This window comes from Neophocaena asiaeorientalis, unplaced genomic scaffold (genome assembly GCF_003031525.2).
Source record: "Neophocaena asiaeorientalis asiaeorientalis breed wild unplaced genomic scaffold, Neophocaena_asiaeorientalis_V1.1 scaffold129, whole genome shotgun sequence".
Classification (NCBI taxonomy): Eukaryota; Metazoa; Chordata; class Mammalia; order Artiodactyla; family Phocoenidae; genus Neophocaena; species Neophocaena asiaeorientalis.
In genome coordinates, this window is record NW_020172446.1 from 3,945,074 (window position 1) to 3,964,598 (window position 19,525).

General features: G+C 48.7%; 1 protein-coding gene across 7 annotated transcripts in view; it reads right to left on the reverse strand.

The window, feature by feature from the left end:
* Window positions 1–2,685: 2,685 nt before the first annotated feature.
* The window catches only part of PHF12 (PHD finger protein 12), a 38,420-nt gene continuing 21,580 nt past the window's right edge, over window positions 2,686–19,525 (reverse strand). Inside the window, exons 3-15 of one of the 7 annotated variants that reach the window (XR_003001820.1) lie at window positions 17,508–17,901; window positions 16,231–16,351; window positions 14,860–14,992; window positions 12,643–12,807; window positions 9,826–9,984; window positions 8,470–9,265; window positions 7,421–7,445; window positions 7,172–7,297; window positions 6,347–6,490; window positions 5,362–5,460; window positions 4,555–4,637; window positions 3,827–3,965; window positions 2,686–3,461 (exon numbers count right to left, since the gene is read on the reverse strand). Coding sequence is in view for 4 of the 7 variants with exons in the window: in XM_024735112.1 (XP_024590880.1) it covers window positions 3,127–3,461; window positions 3,827–3,965; window positions 4,555–4,637; window positions 5,362–5,460; window positions 6,347–6,490; window positions 7,172–7,297; window positions 8,470–9,265; window positions 9,826–9,984; window positions 12,643–12,807; window positions 14,860–14,992; window positions 16,231–16,351; window positions 17,508–17,901 (2,694 nt within the window). In the remaining 3 variants the exon portion in view is untranslated. The other 6 variants (XM_024735112.1, XM_024735114.1, XR_003001821.1 and 3 more) reach the window with 6 other exon arrangements.

Genomic DNA, 19,525 nt, shown 5'->3' on the forward strand with positions numbered 1-19,525 from the left:
GAAGGCGGAGGCGGAGGCTGAGGTGGACGGGGGCGGGAGGCAGGGCAGGGGGTGTGTGTGCGTGCGTGTGCGCGTGGGCCCTGGGAGCGCCCCCTAGGCGTGCGTCTGCGTCCTCTCGGTGTCTGCTGGTGCGAAAACCTAGGTGCATGTGTGCGCTTGGGCCCTGGGAGCGCCCTCTACGTATGTACATGAATCCTTAGGGAGGGCGTGAATGACTTTGGTGTGTAATGTGCCCATGGATCCTGGGATCGCCCTTTAGGTTGTGTGCGTGCCTCTGGATCCTGTGTGTGTGTGCCCATGTGAGCACCTTGTAGGTGTGTGAATTTGTGGGCCTCGAGATCCTCCAGGTGTGTGCATGCATCTGTAGTCTGTCAGTGGGTGGGTGCTTGAGTGACCGTCTTCGTATGTACCTGTGCTTTGTTCTGGGCTCTGGAGCAGGAGGGGCTAAGCAGATGTGAGAGCCCTCTGGGTGTCAGTAAATAGCAATCCTTCCCATCTGGAGAGGAGTGGGTACATGAATGCTGCTGTGTCCTGGATGCTCTGCTCTCAGTAAACAAAAGTCCGTCAATTCCCAATCCTCATATTCAGCCCTCAGCTTCTGGGATTCTTCCCAAAGAGGCCAGAGAGGTGGCACAGTGTGTTCAGGGTGGCACCATCAGTTAAGGGCTGTCAGGGGTCACTCATTCATTAGCCGTCTATTTCCCTGCCTCCCCCACCCCTCCATTTCTGAAGGGAAGCGGGAAGAGAGTGTAAAATCTGTTATCTGACCTTCAGGAGGCAATTTGTCTCTGAAATTCTCACAGGTGGTAGAAATAGGTAAAGAAGCTCCATCACTGAATGGAAGTGATTATGATGGCAAAGTGGGTGGGGACAGCTAGGGAGGCATGGGTAAGGGTATTCCTGGCCAGGTGACTTGCCAGGAGAAAGGAGAAAAAAATCTAGTACAATTTAGCACCCATTGTTTGGCACTTATGGCATGCCTGGCAGTGCAGTTAGCCTTGGAAATACCGAGCAGAAAAATGTTTTTGTCCTTAAGGAGTTCAAGAGGCCCATTAGGGTAGGGGTAGGAGAGTGGCGGAGACAAAGCTAGACAAGTAGGTGGAAGCCAGGGCCAGACCTCACATTCCATGGGGAAGTTTCCTATTTAGCTGCACTGTGGACTCAGTGTTCAAGTGTTGATACTGTGGGATGAGGCTAGGGATGGAACATTAATGAAATTAATGGATGCGCTCTCCACCCCCGCCAAGGCAAAATCCTGATATGTGAACAGGTACCACCCACTCTAACAGTGCTGGCATACACACAGATGTGTTCTTTAAGGAGTAGGAGATGGTCTTCAGGAAAAACTTCTCAGATAAAGTTTCTTAGGTAAGTGTACGAGGAGGAAGGAATAGTTTGGTTTAAAAAGAGGGTGCTTGGGGGCCTTAGAATTAAGGTAATGGGTAGAATCATCTGATGAGGAACTGTAGTTGTAAAGTTGTGATCACAAGTCACGTTACTTGTGGCACGGCTGAGTCTAGAGATTGGATTTCTCCTTTTTCATGTTCTTCAGACATTTGAATCAACAAATTCCTCACTAGATTCTAAGCTCCAAGAGGCAGGGGCCACATCTGCCCTGGTGATTGCTCACAGCAAGTGACCTAGACCAAGACCAAGGCCTGGCAAAGGCCGGAACTGCAGGAGCTCGTGTGATACTTGAATATATTAATGAATTCCTCCATGCCCAGCTAAGGGCTCCAGGCGGAAAAAACAAAACCAGGTGTTATGACTTCCCCCAGAATAGGTGGATCAAATATGATAGCAAACAACTGGAACCAAAGGCAGCCCCAACTCGTTGGGTTAAAGCTTTAGACCAGAATGCAGAGGTCTCATGCCATCTTCTATTTTAATGTCTTGCTTTTGGAGCCAGGAGGAGCAGCGATCTGCACACTCTTGGATTCTTGCAGAATCTGATCGTGTCAAATGATCAAGCCCTCTGAACTCCCTCAAGTTACCCACAAAGCCACAGAACAGCCCCCCTTCACAGCTGCACCCGTCCCCTCCCATTTCTCCCTCCCACCTTAGGTGCACTTTTCTCCAGCGCCTCCCCTCTCCTGACTTTCCTTGGGGACTAAGCACCTGGGAGTGAGGCTTGTTCAATGAGGCTGTGGGACCAGGGCCTCAGAGAGGGTCCCCTCTAAGGGTGATGACAGGTAGGACAGACAGGCAGAAAACATAATTTGAAGTATTTTTGTTTTTTTATATACAGAATACAGGAAAGTTTCTGTAAAGTCTAAAACATTACAATTACTATGTACATCGGTACTAGTTGTCGGGGTGGAAGGAAGAGGAGAGAAGTGGCAGGAGAACAAAAAAAGGAGACAGAACAGGTTTACGACAAAAACGCTTTTGCTACAATAGACAATTTGAAGAAAACGCTCTACCACATGTAGTACTGTACAGTTTTAAAAAACATTGAAAAAATGTCATCACTAGATGTATTTACACAAAATCCAAATACACTTTTCCTTATTTGAAATAAAATAGATGGACAGCCAGAAAAAGAATTCATTTCTCATTTGTCCATAATACACAGTAGCTACCTGTAGTGCAACCGCTGCAGAAAGGGAGAATAACCTGGAGGGTGGGAACCATGGAAGGAGGGTGGGTAGCGATCTTTATATTAAATAAAACAATGATATTGTATAGATTTTGCTGTATGAAAACTGTATTTTTTTCTTTTAATATAAAACTATTGTCACTGCCACAAAATAGAACAAGTTTCTGATTATTTTACAACGGCGGGCGAGGGGGAGGGAGCAGGAGGTGGGTGGGGAACGGTTTTGTGTCGGAGGAGGTGTCCAGACCACTGGCCTTCCCCTCCCTGCCCACGCTGTTCCTCAGCTCGGTCTGCCGCTTTCCCATGAAATGTTGAGTACAAATATATGTGCAAATGCCCCCTAGAACTTGAGAAAAGAAAAAGGATTTTTAAAAAAGTCAAAAGGTTTTCTTCATTTCATGCAAAGATTGTAGTTGAAGGGTTTCTGGTGGAGTATAGAAAAAACCCCCGGGCTTGGTTTGTGTACATTTTTGCATTGCAGGAGTCTTGGGTTGGGTGGAAGGGCGGGTGACGGGTGGCCGCCAGTCCTAGGGAACAGAGTTGGAGCGCAGCACAGGGCCCTGGTGGGGCTTGAGAGAGAGCTTCTCGGCCAAGACCCCATCCTGTAGCAGGCCGGCATCGCCTTTGGGCTGTTTGGTCGCAAACTCAGTGATGCTGAAGACAAACTGCAGGCACCCCAGCTTGATGTAGCTGCCGTGGTGCAGTAAGGCCGTGCCCTCCCAGCCGGCCCCACTGCCCCCAATCAAGCTCGAGCTGCTGGCTTTGCAGTTGCAGGGTCTCCGCTGCGGCCCCTGGGCCTGGGAGCTCATCATGGCTGCCTCCTCACTTGGCTCTTCATCCTGTTTCTGGTGCCGGCGGCGCCCTGGGAAAAAGGGGGAAGGTCACAGGAGAGGAACGGTGAGCAGTCAACCCACCGGGGCCGTCTGCCAGGGTTGGGCCCCTGTACCTCCCCGCTCTAAATGCTGTGTGACTCGGGGTGAGGGGCACTCAGAAAGGACTGGTGGAGTCTGAAGTCCCCAGGTAGGTATGTACACACGTGGGGCTGCACAGCACATGCTTCTCTGTGGCCTTTCCTGGGCCCACGAGCACGGAGAACCTGGCCAACGGGACCAGGAAGGCAAGAGACACCAGGTCATGGCAGCAAGCCAGAGCCACCCTGACTGAGGCATTAGAGAATGTGTCCAAACATGGCAGGTTCTGTGGCCACAGGCCTCTGCTCCAACTTACTGATGACACTCTGCACTTTGGCAACAATACTGCTTGGGGGCGTTGGCGGGGTCTTCTCAGAGAAGTCACATGAATACAGCACGTTGTCCACCGTTGTCCCGTGCTCACTGTAGTTTAACAGCTCATAATGTTTGGTATTCTGAGGAGGAGGGGGGAAGATAAGATGTGTGGTCTGCTGCGTGGGGCCTGGGGCTAAGGGGAGAGAATACACATGGAGAAGGCTGTGCTGCTCTACCTGGGGAGCTCCCTCTTTCTTCCCCAGTCATGCCCCCCTTCCCTGTCCCTTTCGAATGGGGCGCAAGACTCACCTCTTCAAGAAAGTTTCCTTCCTAGCCCGCCCCCCGCCCGCGCAACAGTCTGCCTCCTTAGCACGGGCTCCTGGTGAAATGATATTCACCGGCTCGTGATGGTGATGACGAAGCTCACAGGGACACGCCCAGAGGGCTTGGTTCCTTCTATGATGGCCCCCTCCCCTGCTTTAGGGTGCTCCGCCCCGCGCTGGGCCTGTTGACCAACCTCAGGAGAAATGGGAGCCCTGCTCCTGGGGAGCGGGTAGCCGGGTAGGATGCCCCTTCACACCAAGACTCTTCTCCAGGAATGACGGGGAGGGACGAAAAGGAGAGGAACCCCAATCCCCTTCCCCTCACCCCAGGGCACTGAACAAACCCCAGCGCCTGGGACAGGGCTCAGGTTGGAAGACCTCTCTCCCACCGCGTCCCCACCCTCACCTCATCGTAGAAGATGCAGGCGTGTTTCCCAGACACGTAGTTACAGTGACCATAGTTTGTAAGGCACACGTCCATGTCAGCTCCTGTGAGGTGGCAGGACGCGAGGAAAAGGAAGGCAGAGGACAGACTGTCAGGGGTGTGTGTGGGGGAGGTGAGGGGCCAGGGAACTTCCGGGCGGGAGCTCAAGGGGTAGGTAGCTCAGGGCCCTCTCCTTGTATTTTTGAACAAAAACTGATGTCTTTTCTAATCCCCTGTTAAAGAACAGCTGTCCCCACCAGCTCATCTGCTTTAGAACATGTGCTGTTGCCCAGAGGAGAGCAGTGAGCTACTGAAGAGGATGGGGTATTTCTAGGAGAGCACAAGATGGGGTACAGGGCCCATAAACCGTATCATCTGAAAGAAAGGGAAAGTTCTAGGCTAAGGGCTCATCTGTCCCTCTGCACAAGATGTAGGGCTAACTAAGTAAGTGTTAGATACGTGTGAGCCCCATCACTTTTTCAAAGATCTCCAGGGACAAAGCATCTGCCCTCTCCTCAGGTATTTCCTGCAGTGTTTAAAATGCCTCACTGGGTGGCAGTCAGAGCTGACGTTCAGCCCTCCTGATGCCACACTGGGCACAAGGCGAAAGGGCCTGAAGCAGGGAAGACAAGCAGTTGATGGTCTCCTTTCTTAGTCCCTCTTGTTCAGACGTCTGCTGGGTTAAACCCGTCAGCCCTGGAGAGGGCTTCCCTCCCTTTCTAGCCTCTGTGGGTAAGAGTATCAATCTTTAGGGCCGAACAGATTCAGCACCTCTCCCAGCTGGCTTACCTGTCCCGATGTAGAGGGTTCGATAGCACATGTTCACAGCTCCTCCCAACCCTAAGAGAGGGTAGAACACAGCTCGGGCCTGTACTTCCCTTCTCGGCACTACAAGGCAAACACAGGGACGTGACCATTCAGAAACAGAACCTGGGGCCCAGACATAAATCAACAGAACCTGGACCTTTGGTGATGGCCTGAAGAAAATAATCCCACTGGATGAGTCATCTTTCCAAACTCACATCTGACACTAGGCTGCTTCAGGGTGAGGCTTCCTCTCCCCACTTACAGCATTTCCCACGTGGGTAATAAGAAGGACCATCTTTGAAGATGACCATATAGCTCAAGGATGATAGTACTTGAAGCACCTGGGCTGCCTGTTGGTTTATCAGGGATATACCAACTGATACTATAGGGAGGCTGTGCAAAAACACCCAGAAGGCAGAGACCAATGCTTCTATAATTTTGAACATGAATCACCTAGGGTTCTTGTTAAAATGCAGGTTCTGATTCCATAGGTCTGAGGTGGGGCCTGAGCTCTGCATTTCTAACAAGCTCTTAGGTGATGCTGATGCTACTGGTTTGGGGACCACCTTCTAAGCAGCACGGCTTTTAATGGCTAATGCTCAAAGGGCTATCCTAAGCAGAGTTAACCTTCTGGGAAACTCTCCTAACTCAAATATTTGAGAGCAATTGAGCAGAAAGCACACCACAAATACCCAAAGGCGCTCATAGCTGCTTTCTGTGCCTCAAAGAGGATGCATATGAAAGCGTTACAGCAGACTTTCCCGAGTCTGGTCTGAAAGCTGTGGTTGCCATCTTGTTTCTGCTTTCTGAGAAAAGAAACCACGGTGTTTTATTAAGCCCAGTAAAGGCATACATGGAGGACTGAGATACTGAAAGCTGAGATTCTCCATGGAGAGGAGACGGCTGTTCACACACACAGAGGGTAGATCTAACGGTGTGGTGTGGTGGCAGATATGGGCATGCCCACCTTCTGTGTGGTGCCCTCCAGAAGCCAGCGGATGTGCCCCAACACTGCCCGGTGAAGCTTGGACCCGGGAGGGGAAAAGCTGATGTATTCTCTGCAAGGCCAGAAACTTGACCAGCTTCTCGTCCAGCATATTTATCTCGATTTCTATTAACCAAAGAGAAAGATTAAAAAGCTGCTGAGGAGGAAATGGAATGCGGAAGTAGGTGAGCATCACAGAGCAACTATTTCAGCACTCCTAAAATCCAGCCAAGTGATTTTCTTAAACAACACAGAGTACAAAGTGGTACAAGGATCTGGAGCTGAGCACCTCACTAGCCATTTGCAGCGAGAGACAGACGCCAACGCAGCCTGAGCAGATGCCTCCTGCAGTGGGGTAGCTTAATGTTAGGTACAGCAGTCCTAGAAAGTGGAGCGAGACAAACCACTTGCCTGCCTGTGGGCGAGGGCCCAGATGTCTGACACTGAGGCTTGGATTTTCCACCCACCCTGTTCACAGAGATCAAGACCTGCCCCAGTTCTCCCTGACTCTGGGGATTTTTCACAGATGAGATCCCTCCTTTGGGAGCAAGGCTCCACCTGGTTTTATTCTTCAAGTCCAGATGATCTGCCTAAAGTGATTTTCTTCTCTTCTCACTGGTTCAGCTCAGCTTTGCTCTCCCTTCGAAACAGGAGAAGGGCCTTTCCTTCCTACCCCACTCCCCGACCCACCGCCCAGCCCTCTGAGATCAGGCATCCCTTCTGTCCCCTTTTCAATGAGCTGAATGCTGCAGGGGGCAGCACCTTCACCACAGTCGCTAGTGGCAGAGCAGCAGTTCACTCACTCACCTCCATTGACATCCATAAATGCTCGAAGTGAGTTGGTGAGGTCCACCATGGCAGTAGAGTTGGCTGGGAAAGAGGGTACGGTTAAAGCGCTTCCTATGGATAACGTGCCGGGGCTGACCTTGCCATCTGGGGACGGAGCAGGAAGACTGTTACTTACGTCGCCTGAGGGAAACCCACCGGTCCAATCCCCCACTGCTGAGACAGGTCTGGATTTCGGACCCAAGGTGATGTTCCCTTCTTGATTCTCACCCCATAGGCTCTGGAACTCCTAGAGCTAAAAACGTGTGGTGAGGAAGGGCAGATGGAACGACAATGCACCCGGGCACGCAGGAGTCTCCAGAGCACCGAGAGCAAGTGAAATCTACTGCTCTGGGGAACGTGGTGGGATAGCTTCATTCGCTGGGCACGACTACCTCCCTGCTGCCTCTGCTCATTGAAGTAAGCGGTGCCTGCCTCTGCGATTCCTGCGCACTCAGGTTGGACTCACAGGGTGCAAAATCTATCCAGGTTGGTATTAAGAGATAAACAGAACAGGAAAAGCGCCTGGGAGTAGGGGCCGTCCTGGGACCAGGGGCCCCCATGCAGAGAAGTCACAGTCACCTGGTTACCGAGACTCCCAGCTGACTAGGAGGCCAGCTTCAGTTCAGACGGGAGAGACCACAGGGGGTTCCAGCAGCATCTGAAACCTGGTTCAGATGCTGGGGTCAGCAACCTTGAGGTCCTGAATGCTGACTGGAGACAGCTGAAAGAGCAGGTCTACACCAGGCCAAGTATGGATTAAGGGACTGCCTTTTGGAATGTGGCCCGAGGGCAAGCTTTTGGGCCAGACCAACCTCTGCGGGCACCTGCACTCCCTGATATGGAGATTCCTTCAAATGAGCTCTCTCTGAGAATCTGGATCAGGTGTGGATCATGAAACACTGAAGCCATCACCCAGAACCTCAGGCTGACCACAGTGGCTCCAGAGAGCATGCTGCTTTCCTCTGAGGTGAAGGAACAAAACAGGAAGAAGACTAAGCCTGGAAGGTGTGGGAAGGTGGAGTAGGAAGACCCAGGCCACAGTTTGAATCCTGCACTGACTTGGTAGGTTACCTTAAGGAAATCACTTTCAGAGCCTAAGCAGTCCCGCCTACAAAATAGGGACAAGTTAACATGTACTTTCTCTTCTATCATAGAAACAGGGGAGGACAAATAGTACGGACATCGAAGTCCTCTGACATATTTACGGGGATACACGTGTTTTTTGAATCTTAAGTCTCATTTGCCGGGAAGAGCATGAAAGGCTGAGCAGCACTCACCTGACGATGGCGCTGGTGAGCAGAATCGTTGGTTGGCTCCTGTGGCCAAGATACCATCTCCTGCTGCTTGGGGGGGAGTGAGCACCCGGGTGGCATTTGGGGGTGAGCCCAGTGGCCTTGAATCTGTCAACGGAGGTCCTATCTGTGATTGGACAGTCTTTCTTTGCAAAGTGCTGGTGTTCTCGATGCTGGCACAAGAGCTGGGAACGGAAGGGGGTAGGCTTGGGACAGGAACCAAACTCCTCTGGGGGCAAGAGCTGGGGCCAGTGGCATTCTCTGTCTTCACAATGATGCCGACGGTGTGGTTCTGAAGCCCCCCAGCCGCTGGTGGCGTGAGGGGCCGAGGCCAGCCTTGCCGGTGTGAGAGGCCTGGTAGGGGGGTGTTGGCGCCTGGAAGTCGCCGGGGGTCCGTGGAATCAGTGGGGCTGCTGTAGAGGTGTGGGCCATTGGCTTTCACCTCTGTGTTCACTGGCCCGTTGGCAGTCCCACAGGGGGCTTTCTTGGATTTTTCCGCACAAGAACTGCAGCTGATGTCCTCTAGGGTTGGGGGCTGGTGGGGTGGAGAGCAGCTCAGGGAATTCTGGGTGCTAAGCCCTGAGGGGCAGGACAAGGGGTAGTGGGAAGGTGTAGGTGCCTTGTCAGCTGTTTGCAGGGAGTTGGTGATTGAGCTGTCAGTCACAATAACAGGCTTAATATCAGCCTTCTCTGTCTGCTCAGAGTCCCAATGCGAAGGCATCTGCTTAGCAGATAAATGTTTCAATATGCTGCACTGGAGCGCAACAACACTACAGAGCCACTGCAACGGAAGGAGAGGAGAGGAGAGGAGGGTGAGAGGCCTGGGAGGCGCTGGTCCTTCCTGCCACAGCGGCCAGGGCTACAGCAGAGCTGACAAGCACTGTTTCCGAGGTCCCATCGCGAATGCCCAGAGAGGGTGTGCTTGACTCCTGAGAGGGTTCCATTTCCATTCCCAAGCAAGGCTTGCTGGTATACTCGGCAGGCAACACCCTGGTCAGCAGAGCTTGGGATTCCCGTTCTGACTCTGCCCCTAAGGCTCACCTTGTCACCAATATTGAGAAAGCACCCAAGCACCTGCTGTGTGTCCAGCACTGTCACCTAACTTCTCTATAGGTCTGCTGATCTGTTTCTACAAGACAGATTTGCCCGTCTCACAGCACACTGGGGGACTGACGGAGAGAAGCAGACCAGGTGACTGTGTAGTTCTCTTACTTGCCTCAGGATCTGAGCCAGAGGTTCTCTCTGGAACATTCCACTCAGAATGAGAATGACTTCCAATTAACAGCTGCGGCGAGGTGGAAGGAAGATTGGACTTGGAATCCCGGCCCTGCCTTCACTCACCTCTTGCTGCTCTGCCTGGGTGGCTAAGTGCTCAGAGTTCAAAAGGTGCGTCTGTGATTCCTCAGGGATCCCATTGCAGATCAGCTCCCCGTCCCGAATGGCCGCGGGTGCAATGAGAGGGGGTGGAAACTGGTACTGAGATTTGATAGCATCGGGAACCTGTTCAGGATAGATAGATAGAAGGAGGAAGGAGAGGGTGATAGTGCCAACAGGCCCAGTGGATTCTGCCCTGGCCACGCTCTTCTGTTTGTGGTGCCGATGCCCAAGGGGAAATCATCCACTAGGGTGTCCACCAAGGACGAGGAGGCCCAGTGGGCTGCTACTGTTCTATACCTCCATCTCTTTGACTCTGACACACACACACACACACACACACACACACAGACACACATAGACACACACTAGCCTGAGAAGGCACAGAACTGGAAAAAGCAGCCATGTCTCCCACTTTTCTTCACCAAGGTCCAAGGGCTGCAGAAACTAGGCCTTCTGGCATGCTGCCTTCTGCTTTGGCCTAAAAAGTATAGGATGGCCACTGGACAGGACTTCAAATTGGTACTCTAGGCTCTTATTGATCAGTATCAAATTTGAGAGATGAGTGAGCAGTATCTGAGAGATAAAAAGTTAAATAAGGTCACATTCACAGCGGAAATGCTGTGTGAGGCCTATCTCGTGATAAGCATTCAATCAATGTCAGTTTTCTTCATCCATTCATTCATGACTCACAAAACAGTTGAAGACCTATTTGTTGCAGAAAGACAGAAGACACACTCTGAAACACACCACGTATGAATGAAAGAGCCATACAAGCAAAGAGTCATTCATACATTCAATCAACATTTATTGAGCGCCTCCTGAGTCTGGGCACTATGCCAAGTCCTAGAGATCCAGAGATGAACAAAACTTAAGCCTTGCCCCCAAGGAGCTCACAGTCTAGTGGGGAGATAAGCACAGAGACATTACAATACAATGTAAATGGGTCCTAGAAGACAGGCATGTCTAAGGAGCTATAAAAAACACAGAGAGTGCTTATTTCTGTCTGGGGGGGGGCAGGAGCTTGGGATTAGGGAAGATTTCATAGGAAGGCAGTATTTGAGCTGAGACTTGGAAGTTGAGGACAAACTTCCAGGCAGACAAAGGGGAACTAAAAGTAGGGGAGGTGGACTTGGAAAACATGTGAGAACCAACAGATTTGGTGACCAAGTCCGTATAGAGGATAAGGGAAGAAGAGCTGAACTTTGGTTTGAGGGACTGTGTAGAGATCACTGTCATTGACTGAAATAGGAGATACAAGAGGAAGAGCAGATTTGGAGGCAGAAGACTTTTGGTCTTGGGCAGGCTGAGACTGAGGTGTCTGTGGGATGGGCAGGCAGATATGAATCTAGATATGATGAGAAAGGCAAGGAACATGAAATTGAGAGTCACCACCACTAAAAGTGGTGGTTGGTGCTATGGGCTTGTCTGAGGTCATCCAGGAATCAGAAGTGGAGGAGTGGGGCAGTAGGCTAGCCTAAGGTTGGCCCTCGGGAAGAGTGAAGGGGTAGGGGGAAGAGGAACCCATAACAAAGATAAGATATGAAGGTCTCAGTTGATTTTGCCTGCACTGCTATACATCAAGGATGAAGGCCAATGTTCCAGAACAGAGCTGGAGCAGTTCCCTGCCACTGTCCTCTGGTACTACAGTCCTCATCTCACTCTCAAACTGTCTAAGAACAAAATGCTTTTCAGGTAACTCATACCCTTGGATTTTCCTTGAGAATAAGGGAACATTTAAAAAGGGGGAGGGAGCATCATAAAACAACAGGATTTTATCAGGGCCTCCTGGCCTGTTCACTTCAGCAGCCAGGCTTTCTTCCGAATCCACACGGTGAATCACACAGCTGAGATTCCTCTTAGCTCTAGATGTTTAACTAAGGTATGAGGCACGTCACCTCCAATATACCCTACCCTCAACTGCAAACACCTTAATTTAACTTTGGAAAACTGGTGTTTCTACTGACGCATAAATATTTACACAGTTAAGAGTCTGTTATACAATTTTCAACAGTTAACATCTTGCTAGCGCTGACACCCAATGGAAGTGTGATGAGTGATTTTAAAGTGTGGCTGCCACCAAGTGGCCATATTTGAGAATTGCTGTTTTCCATTGGTGCATGGGACTGTCTGCAGGATTATTTCAAAAGAGGAAAATCAAGTTTACTTTCAGGTATATAGTGTTACGCTCTCTAGGTTAAATGAATGAGACCGAACGGTTTATGAGAGCCTCAATGCTACCAAACGCTTTTCAATGAAGGAAATACTCCCGTCCATCTCTGTGGACACTTTAGCAGCTGTCAAATGCATACAAATGTCAAGTTGTACCAGTGTCACAATTTTTTGAGTATTGGTTGATAGATTAACAGCAGCCCAGAAAAATGGATAGTTCCTCACCTTCCATAAGGCCTTCTGCTTAATCACCTCCACCTTCCCCTCACCCGACAGCTGTGGGAAAGGGGCCATCTAACAGAAACAGATGTAATGAGTGCCAGGCAAGGGGCAGTAAAAGCAGAGCACACCTAAGTTTGGTGGGAGGGGCCAAAAGGGCACTTATCCTTAGGAGAACTAGAAACCTGGCCGAGTCTGAAGGCCCACTTGCGGGTTTCCTGACCACCAACCCCAAGTATTAAAATGATGGTCACATTCATTACTTGCTAAGACACCACAGACAGATCTCAGGGGCTTCAGTCTCCCCATCTGTAAAACTGGGACCATGATCCTCCGTCTACCCCAGGAAGGCAATCGGAGACCACATCCTGCCTGCACCAGGCTGTGACTCACCTTCAAGCTTCTTCTTTTGACCGACTGGAGCACGCGGCGGTTGGGAGGGTGCTTCTTGTGGATTCGGTTCAGGAAGTCCACTTTGACCACGTGCTGCGAAATGGTGTCCTGGAAACGGTCAAACACCTGGCACCGATTGCTCAGCGTCATGTTCTTCTGGTTCAGCTGGGGACAGAGCAGACACACTCCTGCAGTGATGTTCAGAACGCATCCCCCTCCCAATTAACTCTATGCTCTACTTTTAAAAAAGAGGAAGCCCTGGGCCAAATGGGCTCCTTCTGTCAGGTGCTGGTATGTCAACACTCCCGTCAGAGGGCCAGGGAATGTGGATGAGACATTCTCCCTTAACCCTGCCCAGTCCAGCCTAGTTCCTACTCCCTGGGGAGGCTTGAGGGGTACAAGAATAGGGAATTAGCCAAGAAGTGCCCTTCCAAATTCAGCCTCTGACAGTCGACTATCCAGCGTATAGGGTTCAGAGGAGATGCAGGCCTTGGCCCTAGAGCGCTCCAGACTCCCTTCCTAGCAAGGGATTTTCTCCCACCAGAAGCAAGACTGTTTCCTGTATGGGAGCTTGGCTGACAGGTGAGATCAGCACCAAAATACTGTGTCTCCTGCCCTATTCCTCCACCACGGTACTAGGGAACATTAGTGAACCCATCTGGATACCAGAGCCTTGCTCTACAGCAGGCAGAAAACCTTGGACTGCTCTCAGAGGCCATAAGGAGGGAAGAAAAGTTTGTGCAGCTGCATAGAGAAGGCATAAAGAAACGATGCCTCTTTTCCTCTTCTACATCTGGTCCCCTACACATTAATTAAAAGAAAAGGGGACTTCCTTGGTGGTCCAGTGGTTAAGAACCCGCCTTCCAATGTAGGGGACGTGCGTTCCATCCCTGGTGGGGGAACTAAGATCCCACATGCCGTGGGGCAACTAAGCCTGCGTGCTCTAGAGCCAGCCTGCCACAACTAAGACCCGATGCAGCCAAATAAATAAATGTTAAAAAAAAAAAAAAAAAAAAGATCTATGTGGCAGCTTCCTACCTAGTACATTAGGAAAAACCCCTAAGTGGCTAATAAAAAGTCACCCAATTAATAATTTCTCATCTGCTGGAAAGCTGCTCTTACAGATTCCTATTTGGGTTGACTGCTCATGGTTGGGTTTTTCTGGTTCAGCAAGAGGCAAAACAAGACCACTGAGCCTCGCAGAGAGGCTTCCTCCTATGTAAACTTTTCTGAGTGGCATTACTCAAATGAAGAGGGCCAAATAAACCTTTTCTCCCTATGTGCAAGTCTATAACTGAAGTTCCTCTTGGTGCAAAGTGGACAGCACACTGTCATGCTGAAGGCAAGCAGTCATTCCATGGTTATCATCATCTGATGGACAATGTCTTAAGCAATTACCCTTTTAATTTGGAAAGGCTGCTCTTATGAGGGAGCTGCTCCGCCTGAGGCCCTCCCCATTCAACCTTCTGAGTGACCGTGCCTATCAGGAAATGTCCTAAACCTCTTTTGGAGATAGCAAATTACAGTTCTATTCTAGCCCCGGGAAGCAGTCTGGAAAATGTAACCAAACCTCCTGGGAGATAAGATAATAGCACCCTCATACCATTCATTCATTCATTCAACAACTTACTTACTGAACACCTATTATGTGTCATGACAAGGTCTTTGTAAAGAAGGAAGAGACGGGCAAGAGCCTCATGTGGTGCGTAGGACACATAAGGTGTTCAGTAAGTGGCTGGCTGTCTGGAATACCGTTACCTGCGTCAATTCCTCAGTTCTCCAAAGTTACTGGGCAGTTAACTGCCAGTGCTACGAGAATAAATATTTTAGAATTTTCTTAGTTTGTTCCCTCTAAGAACAAGAAGCAAGAAGATATGGAAGAGCATTTATTTGCATAAGGTTGGGTCTAATGCACTCCCCCTTTTAGGGCTGTAAAACCAACTGCTTAATTCATTACAGAGGAAATTATTCACGAACAACCAAGCACTAGTGGGTTAAGTCTGTCGGTGCGACTAAAACAAGGCATTGCGGGAAAAGGCTAAATGCACAGCTGAGGCATGTCAAAGTAACCAGAACTGAGTAGGATGGTTTGCAGAAACCAGTGTCTGAGAGATTAAAGTGAACTCTGGTACAAAGCTGACTATACTATGCTTTCCACTGAATCAGTCCATGCCCCAGCTGTGCCCACAGAGGACTGAAGGACACTGCTGTGCTTACCACCACATGTTCGATGTGATTCGGACACATCCATCTGCCCAGGGGCATGGCAGTGAGCGGCGGCTCGAGGCAGTCCATGTGGAACAGGAGGGGGCAATAGTCACACTGGATAAGAGGGGCCACGCGACAACTCCTGCAAAAAAGAGATATAGGCCATTTCTATGGCAAGGTGGGAGAATTCAAACAAACTCTGCACTGTGGAACAGCTTCCCTTCCTTAATCCTAACAATGTTCTCCCACACCCTCCTCCCCAATAATCCCGTTACATTCACCATTAGGAAGATGGATGAAGTTGGGGGCTACCACCAGGCTCCTCATTATTCTCCCTCCTAAGAGGAATGTAGAGAAGTGAATTTTTTTGGAGTAGAGCTAAAGTGGTTGTCACAGCAGGAATGATCAATGCTTGATACCCACTGGGGGAAGACAGCCAACCCTGCTCTGATCTTTCTACTCCTTAAAAGAAAGCAACTACCTCAGTTTAAAAAAAAACAAAAACAAAACAAAACAAAGCACTAGCAACCTTTCCAGAGTCTTATACTACAAGAAGAAAAGACTTCTCTTCCATATGAAGCACTCAGCAAAACTGACAACCAGAGAGTTGTGCTGGAAAAATGATATTGTAATGTATTCGTGTAAGCATAGATCAAGGGAGGGCATGTAAGCTAATGCCAATCATGATTTGTAACTACGATACTCAGTGAGTCCTTAAGCTATTCTGGAGACACAGTTTGGGTGTGGCTCAGAGTTCTGCTGCTCTACTATCTGGTTCCCTATAGCTTTTGCTGTGGAACATTTCTTTTTGATAGCTATTTTCTCCTGCTATCCTGCCCTTCTAACACATCCAAGCCAACAAGTCCAGCTTCAGTAACTGAAGCAGCTGGTTCCTATCACTGAGGAGATCCTATTTGAAGGGAACCAGCATCCCAGGGAAGCTACAACTGGGGCAGCCTAGAGGCTTTTGGAAGTCATCCAGCCTGATGCATACCAGCTAGTATGGATATCTGTACTACTTTAAAATTCATCTTTAGTGCTTTAAAAATCATTTGCCTTTTTCCAGGGATGTGTGTCTCTGCTGGCCACAGTTCTTCCTGCTGGCCAGTCTAAATATCTCATGCTTCATTTTAAGTCCAACTCCTCTCGTTCTAGCCTCTATAAACACGGTTTACAGTACTTCTGCATCGTGATTCTTCGAGAATTTTTTGTTACAACATTCAAGGCTCTGGTCAATTAGTCACTCAGTCTCTTTGTACTCATACCATCAGAATATGGGTTATCTATATTTAACACATGTGGTTTGGAAGAGACAATAGAAGAGAGAAAAAAACATTTGCTAAATATGAGGAAGAGCCTCTTGCTATGGAAGAAAAATACCTGTTACACGTGAAACAGACTTTGACTGGTAAGGGAACAAGACCATTGTGATCTAACTCATGCTGTGTCTTCTTAACGTTTTTCCCTGTGGTTTCCTCCTTTCTTCTCCTCTTGCTAGAACCTAGAAGAGAAATTGGTGGTGTTGAATTTTCCCTGGATGGAGAGTTCCTAGTTCGGGATATGGAAACAACAGTAAGTCCGAGGAACAGGTCTTAGTAAAAGCATGTGTCATGGCCTGGACATGCATCTCTTTCTGAGGCCCCCTGGGCTGGTTTGAAGGGAGAAAAAGAATGAGAAAGGAGGAAAAGGGAGATATAAGTCAGAACTAAGATTACAAGTCACTTGCTCTATGGCAGAAACACATCTAAATGTTTTGCAGACATGAAGCGGTCAGAAACCTAGGTTAGATACTGGTGACTTAAGAAATAGAAATACCCAGGTCTAATGGTCAATAAAGACTATTCTGTGAAGGTGGCTGAGGAAAAGAGTATAATTTTACTGCATTTTTATAGAAAGCAGAAAAGCTTTGAGTCTGTATGCATCCTACTGACCAGCAGGTTTCTTAAGCCTGCCAATTTCACTTTCACTGGGAAGAAAATAAGATCTAGACGCTTTGTGGTATCAAGTAGAAGCCATGAGTTGATTAAAAAAAAAAAAGGGAATGGAGGACAATTTATAATATCCATCAAAACTACAAGTGCATAGTTTAAAAACAATATAAATGCATAGTTTTGACCCAGCAATTCTAGTATTAGTAATTTATCCTACTTATCCCACTGATACATTCACATGTATACAATGACGTATTTACAAAATTATTTGTTGAAACAGTATCTGTGGTAACACAAGATTAAGCACAACCAGAATTTCCATTAATAGGAAATTGGTTAAATAGATTATGGTACATCTATATAAAGAAATTCTAGGAGATACATAAGAACCAAACAGTGGTTATCTGTGAGGGGTAGGAATGCAGAAACTAGGCAAATGGCAGACAGGGATGGGTGTGAAATTTTTCATTGTAACCCTTTTTATATTTTTTGATTTTTGAACTATGTGTGTGTATTACCTTTTTTGTTTTTTAAAGTGATACTGGGAAGGGTGGAAAATAGAAAACTGAGCAAGCATTGTAAACCTGCAAAGATCTCGAACCAAGAACAGGAACCTGAGACAGTGGCTACACGGACAGTGACCTCACAGGCTGCACAGCCCTTTGGTTGGACAAGAGTCCTTTGGGGAAGCCGGGATAGGGGAGAGGATATGACAGTCTGGCTAACCTGGTAGTGCAGTGGTACAAGTCAGTTCATTGGGCAACTGAAATTGGGTGGGGTTCCGCTCCATGGCGGCAGCAATCAGCAGCTCAAAGGGGCGCCTTAGCTGGGGCTGCACGTAGTCCGGCTCTGCTGCCACTGGCTCCTCGTCCACGTCGATGATGTCCTCGTCGACATCATTCTGCTCAGAGGTGGGGGTCTCTGTGCTGGCATTGGATGTGGGCGTGCCAGGACGGCTGGCTCTCCTTTCCAGGATCCGGGCATGGGCAATGGCCTTGAGTTCAGCTTTGCTGGCTGATCTGTCCAACAAGTCAGTGTCGCTGCTGGGGGATGTAGTCCGCTTGCCAGATTTGTCCACCAGTCCATTGACGTGGCCCAGCTCCTTTTTTTGCTCTCGTTTCTGTGCAAATAAACAGGTGGGCCCATCACACAAAGTGACACAAAATAGAGATGGATGCTACAAAGTCCTGCTAGACCACTAACCAAAATTACGGAAGTCTCTAATATCAGAGACTCATCCACCTGGGTGGGGACTTGAAACAATGGTCTGTTAAAGTTGACAAAACCATAGCTGAACTAAACTAAAGCTGGCAAAACCACTGCAGCAGGGAATCACCAAAAAGTACAAAAGTTAGAAACAATTTTACAAACCACACATCATATGATACACAGTGTCTGTACACAAGGTGGGGGGGGGGGCGGTAAAGGGATAAAACGTTAATTCAGTGAGAATAAACTTAGACTAAGTGAGGACAGTGAGAAAAACGTAGAGAATCAAGGAGAGCACTGTTGTTTGCCTCGGAGTGCCCTGAATGGTTTTATGAACTTTGCTCAAAATACAGAAAAACCTGCAGAAGCAAAGGTAAAAAGTAAAACAGGCAAGCAGAGCTCCCTGTCCAGGGAGGTTGGGTGCTGACTTGCAAGGCAGCCACACCACAAGGTGGAAGGGTGGTGTGTGGAGGGCAGTAATCCAGCAATCATGGCGTCCAAGAACGGCGGCTTTCAATGTCTCAAGTTTAACTAGAACTCTGACAGTGACACTTTTTGAATGGAAAGGTGGGGACATGGAAAAAGATTAAGTGTACAGAGTAGGACTGAATGACTGATGATACATTTTCCTCCAGGGCTCCAAACAGAGTGGTCAAATGAAGGTTCAGCATTGGTCTCCAGTCAGGAGACCTGGGATCTTGTCCCAGTTCTGCCTCTGATTCCCTATGACCTTAGGTGACTCAGGCCGGAGGGCAGGAATTTCTCTATGTGTAAAGTGAGACTAGTAAGACCGTTCTTCTCCTCCTCTCAGGGATACGGTAGAGATAAAGAGCATCACATATATGAAAGGGATGGCTCTGAGTTGGGGGAAGATCTAGCCTCCACTAGGAATAAAACCCGAACATCAGAGGTTGATGAGGCCCACAGGATGTATCATTTCAATCCACTTCACTGTAACTGCAGGACGCCAGAGGGCTGTAGAGGTGATGGTGCAAAGGGCAGATTTGGCACTGGTAGGCATAGAGGTCCATCTGAGAGCAGGTCAGAGTGGCATTTCAGGAAAAGCACACTCTGTTGAAAAAGGCATACTATAATATAATCCCCAGAAAGTAGCTCTGTTTCCAGAAAATTGATGAAGAAGTAATAGGGCTTTGGAACGAAACAGAATTTGGTTCAAATCTTGGCTGTGTCCATTCCTTTGAGTACTTGGGTAAGTTCTACAATTGTGAACCTCAGTTTATTCCTTTTAAAAAGGGAGAGAGAAAAAAAAAAAAAGGAGAATATACCACCAGTACCCATAGCTGGCTGTATGGGCTAAATGAGATAACACATGTAAAAACCCAGCTATGATGAGCACTAAAACAATGTTAGTTCTTCGTCTTCACCCTCTTTTCCTGGCTTCATCTCTTCCGCCACAGCTGTTCTCAACGCTTTCAAGTCCAGCTTCTTTGAGTGGCAAGTTTCTGAAAGGCCTCCTGGCTGGCAGGTGCCTCTAACTGGCCCCACTCTAATCTAGCTGGGGACACACAGGTAGA